The following is a 17,172-nucleotide window of genomic DNA, read 5'->3' as shown; positions in this document are numbered from 1 at the left end:
GCAAAGGGAGCTAGAGGCCAAGTTAAGTTCAGGGTGTGATGGGAGGAGATGGTCTGGATGAAGGAAAAGGGACAGCAGAGCTGGATGTTTCCCAGGCAGCGAAGAAGAATTGTTGGGATTTACAACCCTTGAGAGATGCATTGGGCCCCGTTGTGTGGAACATACAATATGTTTTAATAGCAACAATAATGGACAGGGTGTCTTTAGCTAGTCAGGAGCACCCAGGAAGCAGTGCAGACAGAATGAATACGTAGGGTGGAGGGAGACCCAGCCATGGCTCATGTTTTCTAGTTCAGCTCTGTTACCATCGGTTTCTTTCATGTAGGCCTTCTCCATCGACATTATTCGTCACAAAGATTCTGTGGATGAACTACTCAGCCAGCGAACAGATATTTTGGGAACTTGTGGAGAGGAGCAGAAAGTCATGCTGCAGGTAGACCTCGGGGCCTAGGAAACGCTGAGGGAGGTTCTTAGGGTAGTTTGGAAATCCACGCTTTGGAGGATGGAGGCCCATTGGCCAAACACTGCCCTTGTTCCACAGGAGAAGACCGAGTCCCTTCTGAAGCAGTACGATGCAACCAGCCACCTCCACTCTGAGCGCTATGCTCGCCTGGAACGGGCCCAGGTCCTGGTCAACCAATTCTGGGAGACCTACGAAGAGCTGAGTCCTTGGCTTGAGGAGACCCAAGTGCTGATTGGGCAGCTGCCCCCTCCAGCAATTGACCATGAGCACCTCAAGCAGCAGCAGGAAGATATGAGGGTAAGTGGGCATTAGGGGGTGTCCGTATGTCTGCATGCCATGGGGAAATGCTGAGTTGAGTCTGCACAGCTTAGAAAGGGACCCCTAAGTTATGTTGCTTTGAGTGGGACTGTGAGCAGGGAAAGCAGCTGCTGCTCCTGGCCTTCGAGCAGTTCTGCTGGGTTTGAAGTGACACCAGGATTTGCCGAAAAAAGGCCGGGTGGCAAGTCAACCTGTGTGGTGATTGAAAGCAGTCACCTGGAGAAACGAGGTCACCTGGCTGCGTGGGGGAGAGGGGAGGAAGGCTCCCCTGGCTGATCTCAGCCTTGCTAAGAAGACAGATTTGTGGGCTCACTGGCTGGGCCTGCTATAGGGTAGCAGTCTGGGGCTTCAGATCAGCTGGGCAAACGTGGTCTGTGCTGATATTAATTCACTGACTGAGCCAAACCCTGGCAGATTCAGCCGACTGAGACTAAAACAAAAAATGACCAGCACAGTGCACAAATATGGATGTTGTGCTTAAAGAAAGAGAGAATGTGGAGGTCCAATCTTCTTGCTTGGTGTTCACAATAAACCGGTATGCTGGGTTTTCCATTCTTGACTGATGTTGTTACAGTTTTCTAAACTCAAAGCAAATAATCGACTATATAAAACAATGCTTTATTTTCCAGAGCCAGTAGATATTTTGGGCTTTAGGTGCTACTACTTTGTTTTCTCTCATGCTCTTGGGGTCATTGCTTGATTTTTCTATATTTGATATTTTTTTCTTCATAGCAACTGAGGGAATCAATTGCTGAACACAAGCCCCACATTGACAAGCTGCTGAAAATTGGCCCTCAACTGACGGAGCTGAACCCCGAGGAAGGGGCGATGGTGCAGGGGAAGTACTTTGCCGCAGAAGCCACCTACTCCCGCATCAAGGAAGAGGTCCGCCAGCGGGCTCAGGCCCTCGATGAGGCCATCTCCCAATCAACGCAGGTTTGGGAACACGTCATTGGCTTTGGAGAGGGGTAGGATCTGATGGGAACATGGGAGCTCCAGAAGAGGAGAAGTAGAATCAAGGGGGCCTCTTTGGGGGAGCCCGCACCCTTCGCAATAGGGCTACACTTGCTGAAGATGCTGCTTGCTGTCAGGTGAAGCGGCGGGGGGCTGGGTCTTGGCCTTAGGTGGATGGGCCAGGGGGCAGCCCCTCCCCCACCTTCTGCTGCCAGAGTAGGTGCCTAGGGCTGGGGGGACCATTTTGTTACCCTCTGCCGGGCAGCTCTTGCAGCCAAACCACCTACCGTGCCAAATAACATCCGTGCTTTGGGAGGCAAATGGGCAGAGAAGGGAGCCGGACCAGAAGGAGGCCAGGGAAACCACAGGCAATCTGGTTCTAGCAGGAATCTCCCTGCGCCAGAAGCCATCAGGGCTTGGGAAGGGCGTTCTGTCTTCCTCCTTGGGGGCAGGAACAGCTGGGTGTGGAAGAGCTTTCTTAGGGGACTACAAAAACCCTCTGGAACTAGAGGGCTGGGAGGGACCTTCACAGAGGTTTTGGTGGAGGCAAATGGAAGTTTGACCAAGAACTTCTATTCTGAATAGAAGCAGAGATGGGGTTGGTGTAGGTTTTTTTGTCAGATTTATTTAATTTCTTTTTTGGTACCTCCGTGTTTTGGATATATGCAAGGAATCACATTTGTTGTCCCTTCACGTCAACTTGTTTTGTTGGTTGATAATGCTGTTATGTCGGATTTTGTTCTGTGTAACATCTTTGAAAGTCGGTCTAGGATATGTATTTTTATATTATTTTATATCATTTCTGCTCCCTTTAGTTTACCCTCACATTAATGCTCAGTTTTTCCTCCTCCACCCCGTCTCATCACCCTCCCACTGTGGAATGTCTCCCCTGTTGTCTGTTTCGGTGCCCATTTACCGCCTTCCCTGCGTGCTCGTCACCATTCATTGTTGTGTTGACTCCACCATGACAGATTGCAGAGGTAAGGATCCCCTCATCACATGACCAGCTTCCTGCCCTCTGAATTAGCCAAACAAATGTTCCTTAGAAGACGTTCCTGTTCTCCTCCTGGAACATCCTCCTTTAGAATTCCCTGCCGCCGGCTTGAGGGCATCCAGGAATAGTGAACCTTCCGGGGTGAATGCTGAGCTAGAGGTGTGAAAAACTCCCCAGTTGCCTAATTAGCAGTGTCTTCTTGTGCTGCTGCCCCATAGAATCACCTTATTGTCTTTGTGACACACACACACATACCTCAAAGAGACCGTGAGTGTGAGTCCTGGAAAAAGCAAAGGTGGCAGGAAACAAAATGCTCACATATTTCACTGGTGCTTCAGGTGAAACCAAGGCTTTCTTTCTCTGCCTTGAGCCCTTCCCCCACTGAGAGCTGCCTAGAGAAGCCAGAGCGTGTCCTCTCTCCCGTTCTCCCCCCCACCCTTGCCATAATTCTGCCCAGCAACAGTTTTGGCTTAACAGGGGTTACTGTGAGCAGTTCTTGGGGGGAAAAGGAAAGTCCAAGTATTTGGTTCCCCTCAAATAGTACATCTCATTTTCAACATGGCTGAAATGGTTGGCTTCCAGACCCCCATAGCTGTTCCCTGTTCTAGGGTGGGTGGCCTTGGAATTCAGGCAGGCGGCAGGAACAATTTGTAATGTGGCTTCAGAAGGGTAGATGCCCCTTCAGACATGAGCTAGTTGATGCTCCTCACAGAAAGGAAATGGGTTTTATTATGAAAAGACCCAAGCAGAGGCACACACTTCACATCCAAAGCTTAAAGATTTGGAAGTGAGTGGTATATGTCTTGGCTGGGCTTTAGTTCTCATTTTAATTTCCTAACTTGAATCCATTATACATTTGGGCCTTCAAGAATAGGACAGCAGTTTTACCTGTCCCTTCACAAATTCCTAGCAGATCATAGTGTGAGTGTATGTGTAACAGAGAGAGTGGACAATAACTTGGCATAACTAATGCCATGAAATATTTGACTTCAGGATTTGCTCTTAGTCACACAACCAGTTTTGCAAAAAGTTGATGTCTTGGAATTAAATCATTCCCCCAAAACATTTGACATTCCAAAAGAATTTGCAAAGATTGCACATAGAGAAGAGCATGTTGACTAAGAAGAATCAGTCAAAGCAGCAAAGATGTAAATGTGCCGTTTGCACATTGGACCCTCACTATGATCATTCCTTCTCTTCAGTTCCATGACAAGATAGAGCCGATGCTGGAGACGCTAGAGAACCTGTCCTCCCGCCTGCGCATGCCGCCCTTGATCCCAGCCGAGGTGGAAAAGATCCGTGAGTGCATTGGTGACAATAAAAATGCCACGCTGGAACTGGAGAAGCTGCAGCCATCCTTCGAAGGACTGAAGCGCCGGGGAGAGGAGCTGATCGGACGATCCCAAGGGGCAGACAGGGACCTGGCAGCCAAAAGTAAGGCATTAGAACTGCTTGAAACCCGAAAGATACTATGATTAAATGGGCAAAGAACTTCAATTACACAATAGAATTAGAGAAGTGGGAAAAGATGTGGCAAATAAACATGAAATTGACATTAGCAACGGCATACAAGGAAAACCAGTTGAAAATGTTCCAGAGATGGCATCTTCCACCAGCCAGAATAGCGAAGATGTTCCCCAGTAATTCACCGAAATGCTGGAAGTGTAAAAGTAGCTATGGAACATACTACCATCTCTGGTGGACTTGCCTGATAGCAAAGAAATTCTGGGCCAAAGTTAAAAAATGGCTAGAAAAAATAATACAGATACCAATAAAAGGAAAACCAGAAACATTCTTGCTAGGGATTTTTACAGAAAACTACACAAAAGAAACAAAATATTTAATAATACACATATTAACAGCAGCCCGCATAGTCTATGCACAAAATTGGAAAAAGGAAAATCCATCAACAGAAGAGTTAATTAAAAAATTTTTAGAATGCGCAGAGATGGACAAACTGACAAAAGAACTCAAGGAGAAAGAGGACACAGAATACTATAAAATTTCGCATAGATGGTATGAGTAGTTGGAGGACAGAAAAAACGAGAAAGAGGAATAGAGAGAGAAAGATATGTCTAAATCAAGGGGGGAAATTGGTAAATTACAATATAAATGACTGTAAAGATCAAGTAAAATGTAGATGAAATAGAGAATATAGATAGTAATATGGAATAAGATAAAGTTAAAATATGTATAAATAGTAAATACTAAGAAAGGATCACTATGAAAAAGCTGTAAAAAAGAATTTATGGATATAAATGTTGCATGTTTGTGTTTTGTTTTAATGTGTTTACAATAAAATTAAAAAAAAAAAATGCTTGAAACCCAGGATGTGCACATGGTCTCTTTTCCTTGGTCTGGCCTGAGATGCAGAGAGCCACTTGTTTCCTAGCACAGAACGTAGGATTTTTTTCCTGTGAGTTTGTGGGGGGTTTAACCCTCCTTGTTCTGTTTCAGACATCCAGGATAAATTAGATCAGATGGTATTTTTCTGGGAAGACATCAGAGCTCGGGCTGAGGAACGTGAGATCAAGTTTCTTGATGTCTTGGAGCTGGCAGAAAAGTTCTGGTATGACATGGCTGCCCTCCTAACCACCATCCGGGATACCCAAGACATTGTCCATGACCTAGAAAGTCCTGGGATTGATCCATCGATCATTAAACAGCAGATTGAAGCAGCTGAGGTAGGAAGACAGAAACATTTCATCCTTTCCCACAAATTGTGCATAACTTGAATCCTTCAAGCGAGCTGTGATGGCCAGGAAGGGAAATTTAGGCTTTGCAGAAGGTTTAGGAAGGGATGCCTCTTCATTCTAGTTTCCTATTCAGAGCAATCACTGGAACAGTATTTGGTGGGTTCTGTTGGAAAGAAAGACATTATTCTTGTTAGTTTCCTGTTTCAACAGGCTGTGACCTCTTTTCTAAGAATAAACTTTAGAATGTTCCTTCCATATAATAGGTTAAAATAATGACCCACAGAGTGAAAATGACTTGGTGAAAAACCTGAAAATATCCCATTCTTCGATGTACTTACACATTTGTAAGCTACCTTGTATTTTTTTTTTCTATAGCAAAGGTTTATATTACTCTACAAGCATCACACTCCAGAATAAATTCTGATTGCAGACACAATTTCAGAAACACAGCTGCTGTTATGTGTGAGTTGCTCTGGTAGGCAAATTGTGCTCATCTGTTTCTTGATCCTCTCCTGTAGACCATCAAGGAAGAGACAGACGGTTTGCATGAAGAACTGGAATTCATCCGAATTCTCGGGGCCGATCTGATTTTCGCCTGTGGGGAGACGGAGAAACCAGAAGTTAAGAAAAGCATTGATGAGGTAGGTAATAGTCATTTCAGTTTTGGACTGAAGTTCTTTGATGGGACGTTGGGAGGAGGGATAGGGAGGCCAAACGGACATCTGTGTAGGACTCCTTCCAATCTGCTTGACAAGAAGTTCATGCCACTGGCAGCCCAGCCAGGTGGAAGGGCGTGGCAGACAGAGATGCTCCCTGTCCCCCTCCACTAACCTGGGCACCTCTGCCAAATGCCCTTCTGCCACAGTGCCCTGTTACCAGCGCCCACCCTAGGAGATTGTGCCAAAGCTGTGCATTTCTTCCTGTCATTGCAGATGAACAGTGCCTGGGAACATCTGAACAGAACCTGGAAGGAGAGGCTGGAAAAGCTGGAGGAGGCCATGCAGAATGCAGTGCAGTATCAGGATAATCTGCAGGTGAGGCCAGAGGGCCTGAAAGGAGAAGGGGGAGGGCATCTTTCTGTACAGGAGGGCTGCCCAGAAAGCTCTCCCTTTGGACCTCTTGGCCTTAGGAGGTTTCCTGGCAATGTCACTGGAGGAGGGGGGAGAATTTGGAGATTAAGGTTGGAAACAGATGCAGAGACCTAGATTACTGAAGACCTCCTAGGTCATTCTCACACCAAGAACCAGGCCAGTGAAATGGAGCGACAGCTGCTGGATTTGAGTGGGGCAATTTATGCCCATTTTCTGGGCTTAGAGGAGCTCAAAGGTTGTTATGAAGGTCCTTAGCACGCCCATTTTAGTTTAGTGTGTCCAGAAGAGCCCAACAATTTTGCAGTTGAAATCCAGCCATTTGGCTGCTGAGTTTCAGGAGCATGAACTTTGACTGCTTTTGGGATGGTGGAGGATGAGTAAATTTCATGGACTGAAGATTGCCCATCCCTTTCCATCTAATGGGAAGCCAAAGGATTGGGGGGGGGGGGCAGAGGTGAACTTCCTGTCTGGGATTGAGTGCAGCCTGTAATGGTCTTGTGCTGTGCTGAAGGACTGGCCAATGCAAGAAGTAGCATCATTAGACTGGAGTCTTGAGAAGATGGGAATGCTGGGAGCCAATTAACCATTGGAACCTCTGTGCAGAGACCCAGGAGGGGTGGATCTCAGAATAGCCAGGGTTGGGAAAGAGCAGGGTACACCGTTTGGCAGGATGGAAGTTAACTATGTTCTCCTTTATTTGTGTCCATGTTCTACTTTCAGGCTATGTTTGACTGGCTAGATAACACAGTGATAAAACTGTGCAACATGTCCCCAGTGGGCACAGACCTCAACACTGTCAAAGAGCAACTGAATGAGATGAAGGTGTGTGCCAAGCAAGACATTTCTCCAAATCTTGAGGTGTCTGTGGTGATAGTAGTAGCATAGAACGTCATCCTCATTTTGTACTCTCTGCAGGAGTTCAAAACAGAAGTATACCAGCAGCAAATAGAAATGGAGAAGCTGAATCACCAGGGAGAACTTTTGCTCAAAAAAGCCACAGATGAGACAGACCGAGACATCATCAGAGAGCCACTAACAGAACTGAAGCATCTTTGGGAGAATCTGAGTGAAAAAATAGCTCATCGACAGGTATGGCAAAGCCCCAGGCACAGGGTGGGTGGTGGGTTGGTTGCTTGGATGGATCATTTCTGAGTTAAGGTAATAGCTCCCACCTTTTCCTGAAGAAAGAGCTCCTCCCAGGTGGGTCCTAATCCTCACCTGACTGCATCTGAAGAGGCTTTGGCTGGTATGCAACTGATGGAAATTACCAGAAAGACCTTCTGTCTGGAGCAATCTTTTTCAACCTTGGCCACTTTTAGATATGTGGACTTCAATTCCCAAAATAGCTGAGCCGGCAGAATTCTGGGAGCTGAAATCTGCACATCTTAATGGCGCTAAAGTTGAGAGACACTGGTCTGGAGACTGCATGAAACATTTTAAAAATATTTAAAAATATTTATAGTTTTCTTTCCTTTTCTGAGCAGTAAGATTGTTTTTTTATCATCAATTAGCCAGTCTTTGGCTTTTCTTCTATTTGATTTTTCAGCCCGACTTTTATTTATTTATTTATTTATCAAATTTCTATACTGCCCTACTCCCGAAGGACTCAGGGCGGTGAACAGCCAAGATAAAATACAGATAATACAAACATTAAAAATCCATTAAAATTATTAAATTTTTTGGCCAAAACAAATTTAAAACACCCAATTTATAAATGATTTAAAAATTTAAAAGGGAGAGTTTTGCATTTTTGTGTGTGCTACTCTTAACTTTACAAGTTTGTTAGTTTTGTGGTTGTATTGTTAAAAAAATCATAGCGAGTCTTCTTGAGAATCATTTGTTGGGAGTGGAAAGGCATGATAAAATGCACTTAAACAAACCTTTTTCTCTTCTCTTCCTCCTCTCCATTAAACAGCACAAGCTGGAAGGATCTCTCTTGGCCCTTGGCCAGTTCCAGCATGCCCTGGCTGAGCTAATGGCATGGCTGACCCACACCGAAGAGCTGCTGGATTCCCAGAGGCCCATCAACGGGGACCCCAAAGTCATTGAAGTGGAGTTGGCCAAGCACCATGTGAGTGCAAGGGGAGTGTGTGCATGGAGTCCTCCGGCAGGGATGCTGTCCCAGAAAAGAATCCTGCTTTGATTTACATTATTTTTCAGGGTCTTGAGGGCCAGATCCCTGCACTAGCTTGATGAATGAAGCCATTCAGCTCCTTTTGGTTCCTAGGGTTTCTTCCCCCCCCCCCCCCCAGCGTCTCTCTGGTCTCTATCTTCACATCTTATCAACCTGCCGCTGGAAAGTAGTCAGGAAAGTAGTGAGGCTACACATTTAGTGGTCACGATCCTTTAGCCATGGGGTGATTAAATAGCCTGCAATCCTCAAACTGCATCCCCTCCACAGGAAATCCCAATTTCTGAGGCCAGAGCACAAAAGGGCCACATTGGGCCTAGGAGAACTAATCACTTAGCTCCAGGTAGCATCTTCTCCTCTGCTTTTGGAGGCAGATTAAGGTTGCCTCAAAAGTGCTCCTTGATGTTCTCAGCTTGAGTTGTCTTCTGCAAAGGTAAAGTTTTACGGTGAGCTATTTTTAATAAGGACCCATATTTTCTCCACCCCCAACCCCACCCTAGGTACTGAAAAACGATGTGTTGGCCCACCAAGCCACAGTGGAGACAGTGAACAAGGCCGGCAATGAACTCCTGGAATCCAGTGCAAGGGATGAGGCCAGCAGTCTCCGGAACCGCCTGGAGACCATGAACTCCTGCTGGGAGTCAGTCCTGCAGAAGACGGAAGTGCGGGAGCAGCAGCTGCAAGCAACACTTCAGCAGGTAGGCAGGGTGGGGCAGGTCTGCCAGCCTAGTGAGCTGGCAAGGTGGAGATGATGCAGGGGAAGAGCATTTCCCCCTCTGACCCTCTTGTAAACAGCCCAACCAAAGAATCTCTTCAGACTGCCAACTCCCACGCAGACAGGAAGCCAGCAGAATATAAACTGACAGCAAACGGCACTCCTTACTAGCACTGATGATGTTACCTAGTTAGGCAATGAAATGTCTGCAAGAAAACAAGCAAGCTCAGAGAGCACCAAGGACCCCTACACTGGTCCTCTGTCAGAGAATGGCAGAGTTCCTCTTGTGTTGTTGGCTGGGCCAAGCTGCCCAGGGGTTTAAATGGTGTGATTTTCAGGGCCTTTTACAGGTAGGGTTTTCAAAAATATATTATTACACACCTTATATTGTATACTTACAGTTTGGATTTACTGGGAAATACGGCACTTGCTGATCTTGCACTTCAACCCATAAATGTCCCACCTTGTTCTCTGTGTGTGTCACAGGCCCAGGGCTTCCATGGTGAAATTGAAGACTTCCTTTTGTGGCTCACCAGGATGGAAAGTCAGCTGTCAGCTTCCAAACCAACGGGTGGGCTGCCAGAAACTGCTCGGGAACAACTGGACGTCCACATGGTGAGTCAGGGCAGCTGAATGCTGACTCCTTCAGGGATGGGGGGATTTGGTCTGAGGAAGGGCTTTTGCAATAGTATAAGTAGGTGCCTCTTGGAGAGTCGGTCTAAAAGACAAATAGAAACCTTCCAAGAACAATTGGGGGGGGGGGGGCTTGATTAGCTTCATTCTACCTTACATAGTCTAGTCACAAAGTCCTCATGAAAGGTTTGTGGTTTAGCCAAGAATCCCCAGGTCTGGAGCACACAATCAAGTGTGAAAATAGTATGCATCCACTTTAGGACATCTAAACACAACAGGAAGCTAAACACATCAGGAGACTGGATGCTAAACCATACAATGAACGATTGAGGGAACTTGGTATGTGTAGTCTAGCAAAGAGAAGAATGAGAGGTGACATGATAGCACTCTTCCAGTATTTGAGGGGCTGCTACAAAGAAGAGGGGATCAATCTATTCTCCAAAGCACCAGAAGGCAAGACAAGAAACAACGGATGGAAACTAATCAAGGAGATAACCTCGAATTAAGGAGAAGCTTCCTAACAATGAGGACAATCAACCAGTAGAACAGCTTGTCTCCCAGAATTGTGGGTGCTCCATCACTGGAGGTTTTTAAGAAAATATTAGACAGCCATTTTTCTGGAATAGTATAGGCACTCCTGTTTGATCAGGAGGTTGGACTAGATGACCTCTAAGGTCCCTTTCAACTCTGGTGTTCTATCATTATCCAAACGTTCCCTAAGCCAAAAGTGGTGGCAAAGAAGATGCGGTCTATCTTGAGGAGAAATGCTGCGAAATGTCTCTCCTGAAATGCTTCTTTGTGTTCTAGGAACTCTATGCCCAGCTCAAGGCAAATGAGGAAATCTACAGCCAGCTCCTGGCGAAGGGGAGGCTGATGCTTCTGAGCCGTGATGATTCTGGATCTGGATCAAAGATGGAGCAAAGTGTGGCTCTCTTGGAACAGAAATGGGTCCTGGTCAGCACAAAGATGGAAGAGCGGAAGGTAGTGAGCAGGGCTGATGGGGGACTTGGTTACACCACACGCCTGCTTTCCACACTCAGATGGCTATGAGGCAAACACACATGGGGGGAAGAGGTTGGCCTTTTCTCTGGCAGCAGATCAGCTCTTTGAGTGACAGCTCTGTTGCCAGGGGTGGGGAATTTATGATGGGTGGGAGTGTGTCGGGGGATTGTCATATGTGTTGGGCTTGGTCTCTGGGTGTTATGTGAATTTCGTTGTATGGGTATACTGTGTATATACATACAATGACAATAAACTTTATAATTTACAATTTATACAATTGTTTATACAATTTATACAATTCTCTGCATGAATCCTCTATGTGAACAGAGTTCACAGAGGAACTGTTGAACTTGAGTGGAACAAAAGAGTCAGGAAATAGGGCCGGAAGGGAGAAGCAGGAATCGGAGATTGCGGAAGGAGATGTCATCAATATGAGCTCAGCCTTGGGAAGCAGTGTGACTTTTCCTGGGAGTGTGAAAGTTGACGAGGTTGAGAAATACTGCCCTGAACCCTTTAGAAAGTGCAGTCTTGCAGTTCCCTTGTCCCTGCACAGAAACCTGGTTGTCCTTGGGCCGGAGATTAAGCAGTGGGTGACTGAATACAGGCAGCAGGATTGGGTCTAGTCCAATGGGGTATAAAGGTGGAATGCAGTGACTTCTCAAAGCTCATAAATGACCTCTCTTCTTTCAGGAAGCTGCAAAGGGCTGCAGCAGTTTTCTGCCATGGAAAAGTTCCTGTTAGCTGTTTTGATTCTCTCCAGCATTCTTCCCTGGGGGCGAGGGGGTGAGGGTGAAAGGGGAAGGTATTCGCCCCACTTAGAACATGAATAAAATTCTGGTTTTTCTCTTGGAGCAGGTGCACGCAAAATCCATGCTCTTGGCCTGGAAGGTCAACCACTGTGAGATTTGTCAGGTACCCCTTTTTTTCTGCCTCACTCCTCTACCTTGTCCCCTGTTTAGTCCAAGCTGGAAGAGGCGCTCAACTTGGCAACCGAATTCCAGAATTCCCTGCAGGACTTCATCAATTGGCTGACCCTTGCGGAGCAGAACCTGAACGTTGCTTCTCCTCCAAGCCTCATCCTTAACACTGTGCTCTCCCAAGTAGAAGAGCACAAGGTAAGGGCATCCCCAGACTTCACCCTGTAACCATGACCCACTCCACACCAACTTCTGCCACACCTTCACCTTGGCAAAAGGCTCGCAGCTGCCCTGAGGAACATCAGTCAGAGGGTCTCAGGGTGGGATTTCAGCCAAAGGAAGGAGATTTGACCCCTTCCCATAATACCAGGATTCCAAAGAAGCGTTCACAGAAGGATTTATCTTTTGCTTCCTCCCCACCCACCCCTGGCAGGGTTTTGCTAATGAAGTAAACGCTCACCGGCATCAGATCATTGCTCTGGACCAAAGCGGAAACCAGCTGAAGTTTCTGAGCCAGAAGCAGGATGTGGTCCTGATCAAGAACCTCCTGGTCAGCGTGCAGTCTCGCTGGGAGAAGGTTGTCCAGCGGTCAGTTGAAAGGGGGAGGGCTCTAGATGATGCCAGGAAGCGGGCAAAACAGGTGAGTGTCCTGGAGGGCGGTGCGCTTTGGGGGGTGCTCATTGGGAGCCAACTGTGGGCTTACAAAATAGCTTAGATACTTGCAAAGCAGCAGCATTGTCTCAGATGCCGTGTTTGCAGCCTTAACACAGCAGGACCACGGTTAAAATGCATTAAAATTTGTGGGCTGAGTAGTGAGGGAGGGGGAAGGGAAGGGATTCTGCTGGCCATGTTGGGGGGGGGCAACAATGGGAGGAGAAAGAGGAGGGCATGGCTTGTTTGCTCATAAGGAAAGGGAGGTTTGGCAAGATGGCAAATGCGGTAGAGCAAGAGAAGCCTTGGGAAGGTGTGAGCTTGCGCAGGGCAATGGGAGGACCCAACATGAACAGGGAAAACAAGCTTGGGAAGAAAGAGGGAGAGCAGTCAAGTGAAGAATTAGAAGGTTGGTAGCCGCAAAGAAAGGGCTGGAAAAGTGAGGAAGCTTCAGGAGTTTCAGCCTGATAAAGAATTGGCAGGGGAGCCAAGCAGAGGCTTCTAGAGATGAGCGGTGGGGACAAGGGTCTCTCCAGGAGATGCGATGGGCTGGGAGAAGAACCTTGGGGGACAGGAGGAAGACGCACAGCCCGGACGGCGCTCTGATAAGAAACATCTGAGTCCAAAAGAGGGAGGGATGGGACCCTCTCTAGTTCTCTGGAATGTAAAGATGGGGGAGGAGAAAATGCTTTCAGGGTTGCAAGATTTCTGTTACCGTAAACTCACAATAGAGGTGGGCTTAATGCTTTTGGTTTGGTCTCCTGACCTGAAGGCATCTTGGAAAAGAGAGTTCCAATTCCATGCAGTGGGACTCTTCCTATGACTACCTGATTAAGAGTTGGTGCCTGGACCGTAAACTTTGCCAGAGATTTCCCTGATGGCTTACCAGAGGGAAATGATAACCTGAAAGTTGACACAGGTTTTGCTGGGAAAAACAAGGGATCAGATATATATAACACTCACTCTTTGAGGTACATTTTTACATTCTAGTTCCATGAAGCTTGGAAAAAGTTGGTGGACTGGTTGGACGATGCTGAAAATCATCTAAATTCTGAGCTGGAAATTTCCAACGATCCAGACAAAATCAAATTGCAGCTTTCCAAGCACAAGGTTGGAGTCCAGTTACAATGTATTTATATATTCAATTTTGAAGCTGCCCATCTCACTCAGTGTACAATTAAAGACATAAAAAACCCATATAAATATTGCAACCCACTAGGAGGGAGTTAAAACAGAATAATTAAAATTAAGGGGGGAAGCCTTCAAGGCACTAACCAACCTTAAGGTCACACGCTCTTTTGTGAGCCCCAAGCAAGTAGGGCTTCAGACCCTTCCGAAAGGCCGGGAGGATGAGGACCCACCTCACCTCTGGGGGGAAAATATTCCAAAGGGCAGGGTGATGGCAGAGAAGGCGCTCTCTCTGGATCCTGCCAGTTGGAATTCTTTGACTGACGGGATCCGCAACACACCTTTCTCGCCTGACTGGGCGGGATGGGCCAGTGTAATGGGAAGAAGATGGTTCCACAGGCAGCCTGGCCCATGCATAGGGCTTTAAAGGTCATCACCAACATCTTGAATTAGGCCCAGCAGAGACTTTACATGTGTCTCCTTGGGGCATCCAAAATAGCTTGCTCAGCCACATTCTGTACCAGCTGAAGCTTCCAGATACTTTTCCACACAGAGGACAATTGCAGTAGTCCACATGGGAGACAACCAGGGTGCAAGTGATTGAGAGAAGGGCCTCCCAATCCAAGAAGGGTCAAAATTGGCACACAACACAAAGGGTCAAGGAAGCTCAAGCACCTAGGGAAGGTTAGGTCAACCAACAGCCTGGGTGAGAAACAGATTGCAAGAGCCCATTACCAAAAACAGTGGGAGAAGAAAGACCCAACAGATTTAGTAGCTGCTGTTCAATGAAACAAACTGACTTTGATGAGAGTCTTAAGCATGAATTATTTCAGCCCCCTCCCCCTCCAGGAAGCCTCTGACCAGACATAAATCTTTTGGAACTTCTCCTTCCTTGCCCAGAGGGATTTTCTGCCCTTCTTTTTTTCAGTCCCTTTGCCAGACTTTATCCTTTCCCCCTCAAAGGAATCTTGGGGCAGGATGAACCTGGAGAGGGTTGAACAGAGCCAGACGAGGGGTGAAATGCTCCTGGATCAGATCCGGTAGCGATTTTTCCCTGTGGTTTGGTGATCCAGTAGCAATTGCCATCCAGGTGTCATTACTTCCTGGTTTTTTTACCTTCTGCGCATGCACAGAAGGTTTTATGCATGCACAGAAGGTGTGCGCGTGCATGTGCTCGTGGCACGTGCGCTTCCAAACCGGTAAGGAAGGTAAGTAGATTTCACCCTGAGCCAGACCCTCTTTGGCCTGGGAGGAGAAGGCTGAGCTTCAACTGAGCTGGGGAGAAAGAGAAAGACTTCCTCCAGTGCCCCTTCCTCCCTCCCTCCCTGTCCCGTGACCCAGAACAGAGTTCAAGCCCTGCTTCCCAGGCTGTGTGGACATACAAATGACCCAAATGCAAGATGAGGGCAAAGCAGAAGCCCAAGTGGGTGCCGCACATTGCTTCTGGGTGCCTGATGAAATGCAGGCGCCTCTTATGGCCACTGCTGAGAAAAAGCTCCAGAGGCAAGGACAGCAGGCTGGAAGTGGCTGGGGGAGGGGGAGGGAGGGCCAGGAAGGTGCTTCATGAGGTGGGAAGACAGGAGACTGGGGCTGCCTGGACCAGGAAATTCCCCTGGCCCTCTTCAGTCTGCAGCCTCTCTCCAGCTACCATTGGAAGAGACAAATGGAGAGAAAATGCAGTGATTTGCTTCACCTTCCCTAATTTTTTAAAATCATTTCTGTCAAAAACTCAGGAGTTCCAGAAAACCCTGGGAGGCAAACAGCCCGTTTATGACACCACCATCCGCACCGGAAGAGCCTTGAAAGAGAAAGCTCACTTCCCCGATGACACCCAAAACCTGGATCACCTCCTGGGGGAAGTCCGAGATAAATGGGACACTGTTTGTGGCAAATCTGTGGAGCGGTGAGTGAGAGCAGGCGGCAGGCGCCCTCAGAGCTGACTTCAGTCTGTTTCGCTGCTGGGGCCACATTGGAGGTTCAGGCCGGGTGGGGTGGGGTGACAATTGCAAGTCTAGGCAAAGATGTGCTGGTGGGGGGTGGGGGACTCCTGCTTAGCTAGCTCAGGAGGCTTTTTGTATTTGGCAAGAGTCCATCTGGGCTCCAAGGAGAATGCCTGCCATCCTCTCCCTGTGTCTCTTTGCAGGCAGCACAAACTGGAAGAGGCGCTTCTCTTCTCTGGGCAGTTTATGGATGCACTGCAGGCCTTGGTGGACTGGCTCTACAAAGTGGAGCCCCAGTTGGCTGAAGACCAGCCTGTCCACGGGGATCTGGATCTGGTCATGAATTTAATGGACGCTCACAAGGTAACTGCTGAGGTGCAGTACGAGGGACATGGAAGAGAAGTAGGCAGCCATCTAGGGTGTGTCCCTTGCAGTCTGGCAGACTCCCTTCCCTTCACCTCTAAAAAGCAAGTAGAGGTGGCTCTTTGCAAAATGAGCAGCCAGCCTCCAGCTTCGTCAGTCTTTCTAAAACAGGTGTGTCCAATCCACAGCCCGTGGGCTGCATGTGGCCCTGGACTGCTAGTAATACAGCCTCCCAAAATATTCTTATATGCTGAGTCATGAAAAATCTGCAAGAAAACAAGCAAGCTGAGAGCACCAAGGACCCCTCATTTATTATACATTAACTACATTATATATTTTATATGCATCACTCAGTGCAGCCCAGACAAGTCAAAAGGTTGAACACGCCTGTTCTAGAATGTGCTGGAGTGGAGCGGGCTTTGGGAACAGCAATAAGGGAGCGTCCTGTTGCTGCGGTTGAGGTTTGCAACCTTGCTAAAGCATCAAATCAGAGGTTCGAAGCTTTATTAAGGAAAAAATAAACCACTTCTGACCTTGGCAAGAAAACTATATTCAGTCACCACGAGTGAAGCTTGGTTCAAGGGTATTTTTTCATTTCCTTGTTAGGTTTTCCAGAAAGAACTTGGCAAGCGGACGGGCACCGTCCAGGTTCTCAAGCGTTCAGGTCGCGAACTGATTGAGAACAGCCGAGACGACACCACCTGGGTGAAAGTGCAGCTTCAGGAGCTGAGCAACCGTTGGGACACGGTCTGCAAGATGTCCGTCCTGAAGCAGACGCGGCTGGAACAGGCCTTAAAGCAGGTGGGGGAAAATGAGGCAGATCCACCTTGCATTCGCTCTTCTTCTTCCCTCCACGTGCTTTCTGAAAGTTGTTCCTTCCCCTTGCTGGTCTTGGAAACATGCATCTCACATCTGGGTGGAGGGAGGACTTTCAACAGCTGCATGTAGAAGAGTAGTCAGAATGCAGCCCAAAGTACAGAGAACCAAGTGCGGTTTGTTGCAAATCCAAGGTCAGAGTTTTATGCGCAAGATTCACAGAAGCAATACAGCAAAGATGGTTGTTTACAGCAGAGTGATATGAGTTAGGGCTACCTTTTGAATCAGTCTTTAATCAGGAGAGTTACTTCCCTGCTTGCAAGGAACCTCATTGAGTATCCCTGTTCTGCTCTGCTCTCT

The 17,172-nt window shown here is 47.4% G+C and overlaps 1 protein-coding gene across 2 annotated transcripts in view; it reads left to right on the top strand.

The window, feature by feature from the left end:
* The window catches only part of MACF1 (microtubule actin crosslinking factor 1), a 323,369-nt gene that overhangs the window by 290,311 nt on the left and 15,886 nt on the right, over positions 1 to 17,172 (top strand). For both annotated transcript variants that reach the window (XM_070949227.1, XM_070949228.1), the window contains 19 exons: positions 326 to 433; positions 542 to 760; positions 1,514 to 1,717; positions 3,932 to 4,163; positions 5,187 to 5,413; positions 5,944 to 6,066; positions 6,358 to 6,459; positions 7,237 to 7,338; positions 7,432 to 7,605; positions 8,432 to 8,587; positions 9,148 to 9,345; positions 9,849 to 9,977; positions 10,803 to 10,976; positions 11,957 to 12,112; positions 12,348 to 12,554; positions 13,556 to 13,675; positions 15,427 to 15,596; positions 15,837 to 15,996; positions 16,603 to 16,797. In XM_070949227.1, the coding sequence (XP_070805328.1) occupies positions 326 to 433; positions 542 to 760; positions 1,514 to 1,717; positions 3,932 to 4,163; positions 5,187 to 5,413; positions 5,944 to 6,066; positions 6,358 to 6,459; positions 7,237 to 7,338; positions 7,432 to 7,605; positions 8,432 to 8,587; positions 9,148 to 9,345; positions 9,849 to 9,977; positions 10,803 to 10,976; positions 11,957 to 12,112; positions 12,348 to 12,554; positions 13,556 to 13,675; positions 15,427 to 15,596; positions 15,837 to 15,996; positions 16,603 to 16,797 (3,156 nt within the window). The remainder of the gene's footprint in view (positions 1 to 325; positions 434 to 541; positions 761 to 1,513; positions 1,718 to 3,931; positions 4,164 to 5,186; positions 5,414 to 5,943; positions 6,067 to 6,357; positions 6,460 to 7,236; positions 7,339 to 7,431; positions 7,606 to 8,431; positions 8,588 to 9,147; positions 9,346 to 9,848; positions 9,978 to 10,802; positions 10,977 to 11,956; positions 12,113 to 12,347; positions 12,555 to 13,555; positions 13,676 to 15,426; positions 15,597 to 15,836; positions 15,997 to 16,602; positions 16,798 to 17,172) is intronic.

The sequence above is a fragment of the Pituophis catenifer genome, unplaced genomic scaffold (genome assembly GCF_029215685.1).
Source record: "Pituophis catenifer annectens isolate HBS135680 unplaced genomic scaffold, rPitCat1.0.hap2 SCAF_9, whole genome shotgun sequence".
NCBI lineage: Eukaryota > Metazoa > Chordata > Lepidosauria > Squamata > Colubridae > Pituophis > Pituophis catenifer.
The sequence above is the reverse complement of the archived record's forward strand: the minus strand, read 5'-3'. Positions and strand labels throughout refer to the sequence as shown.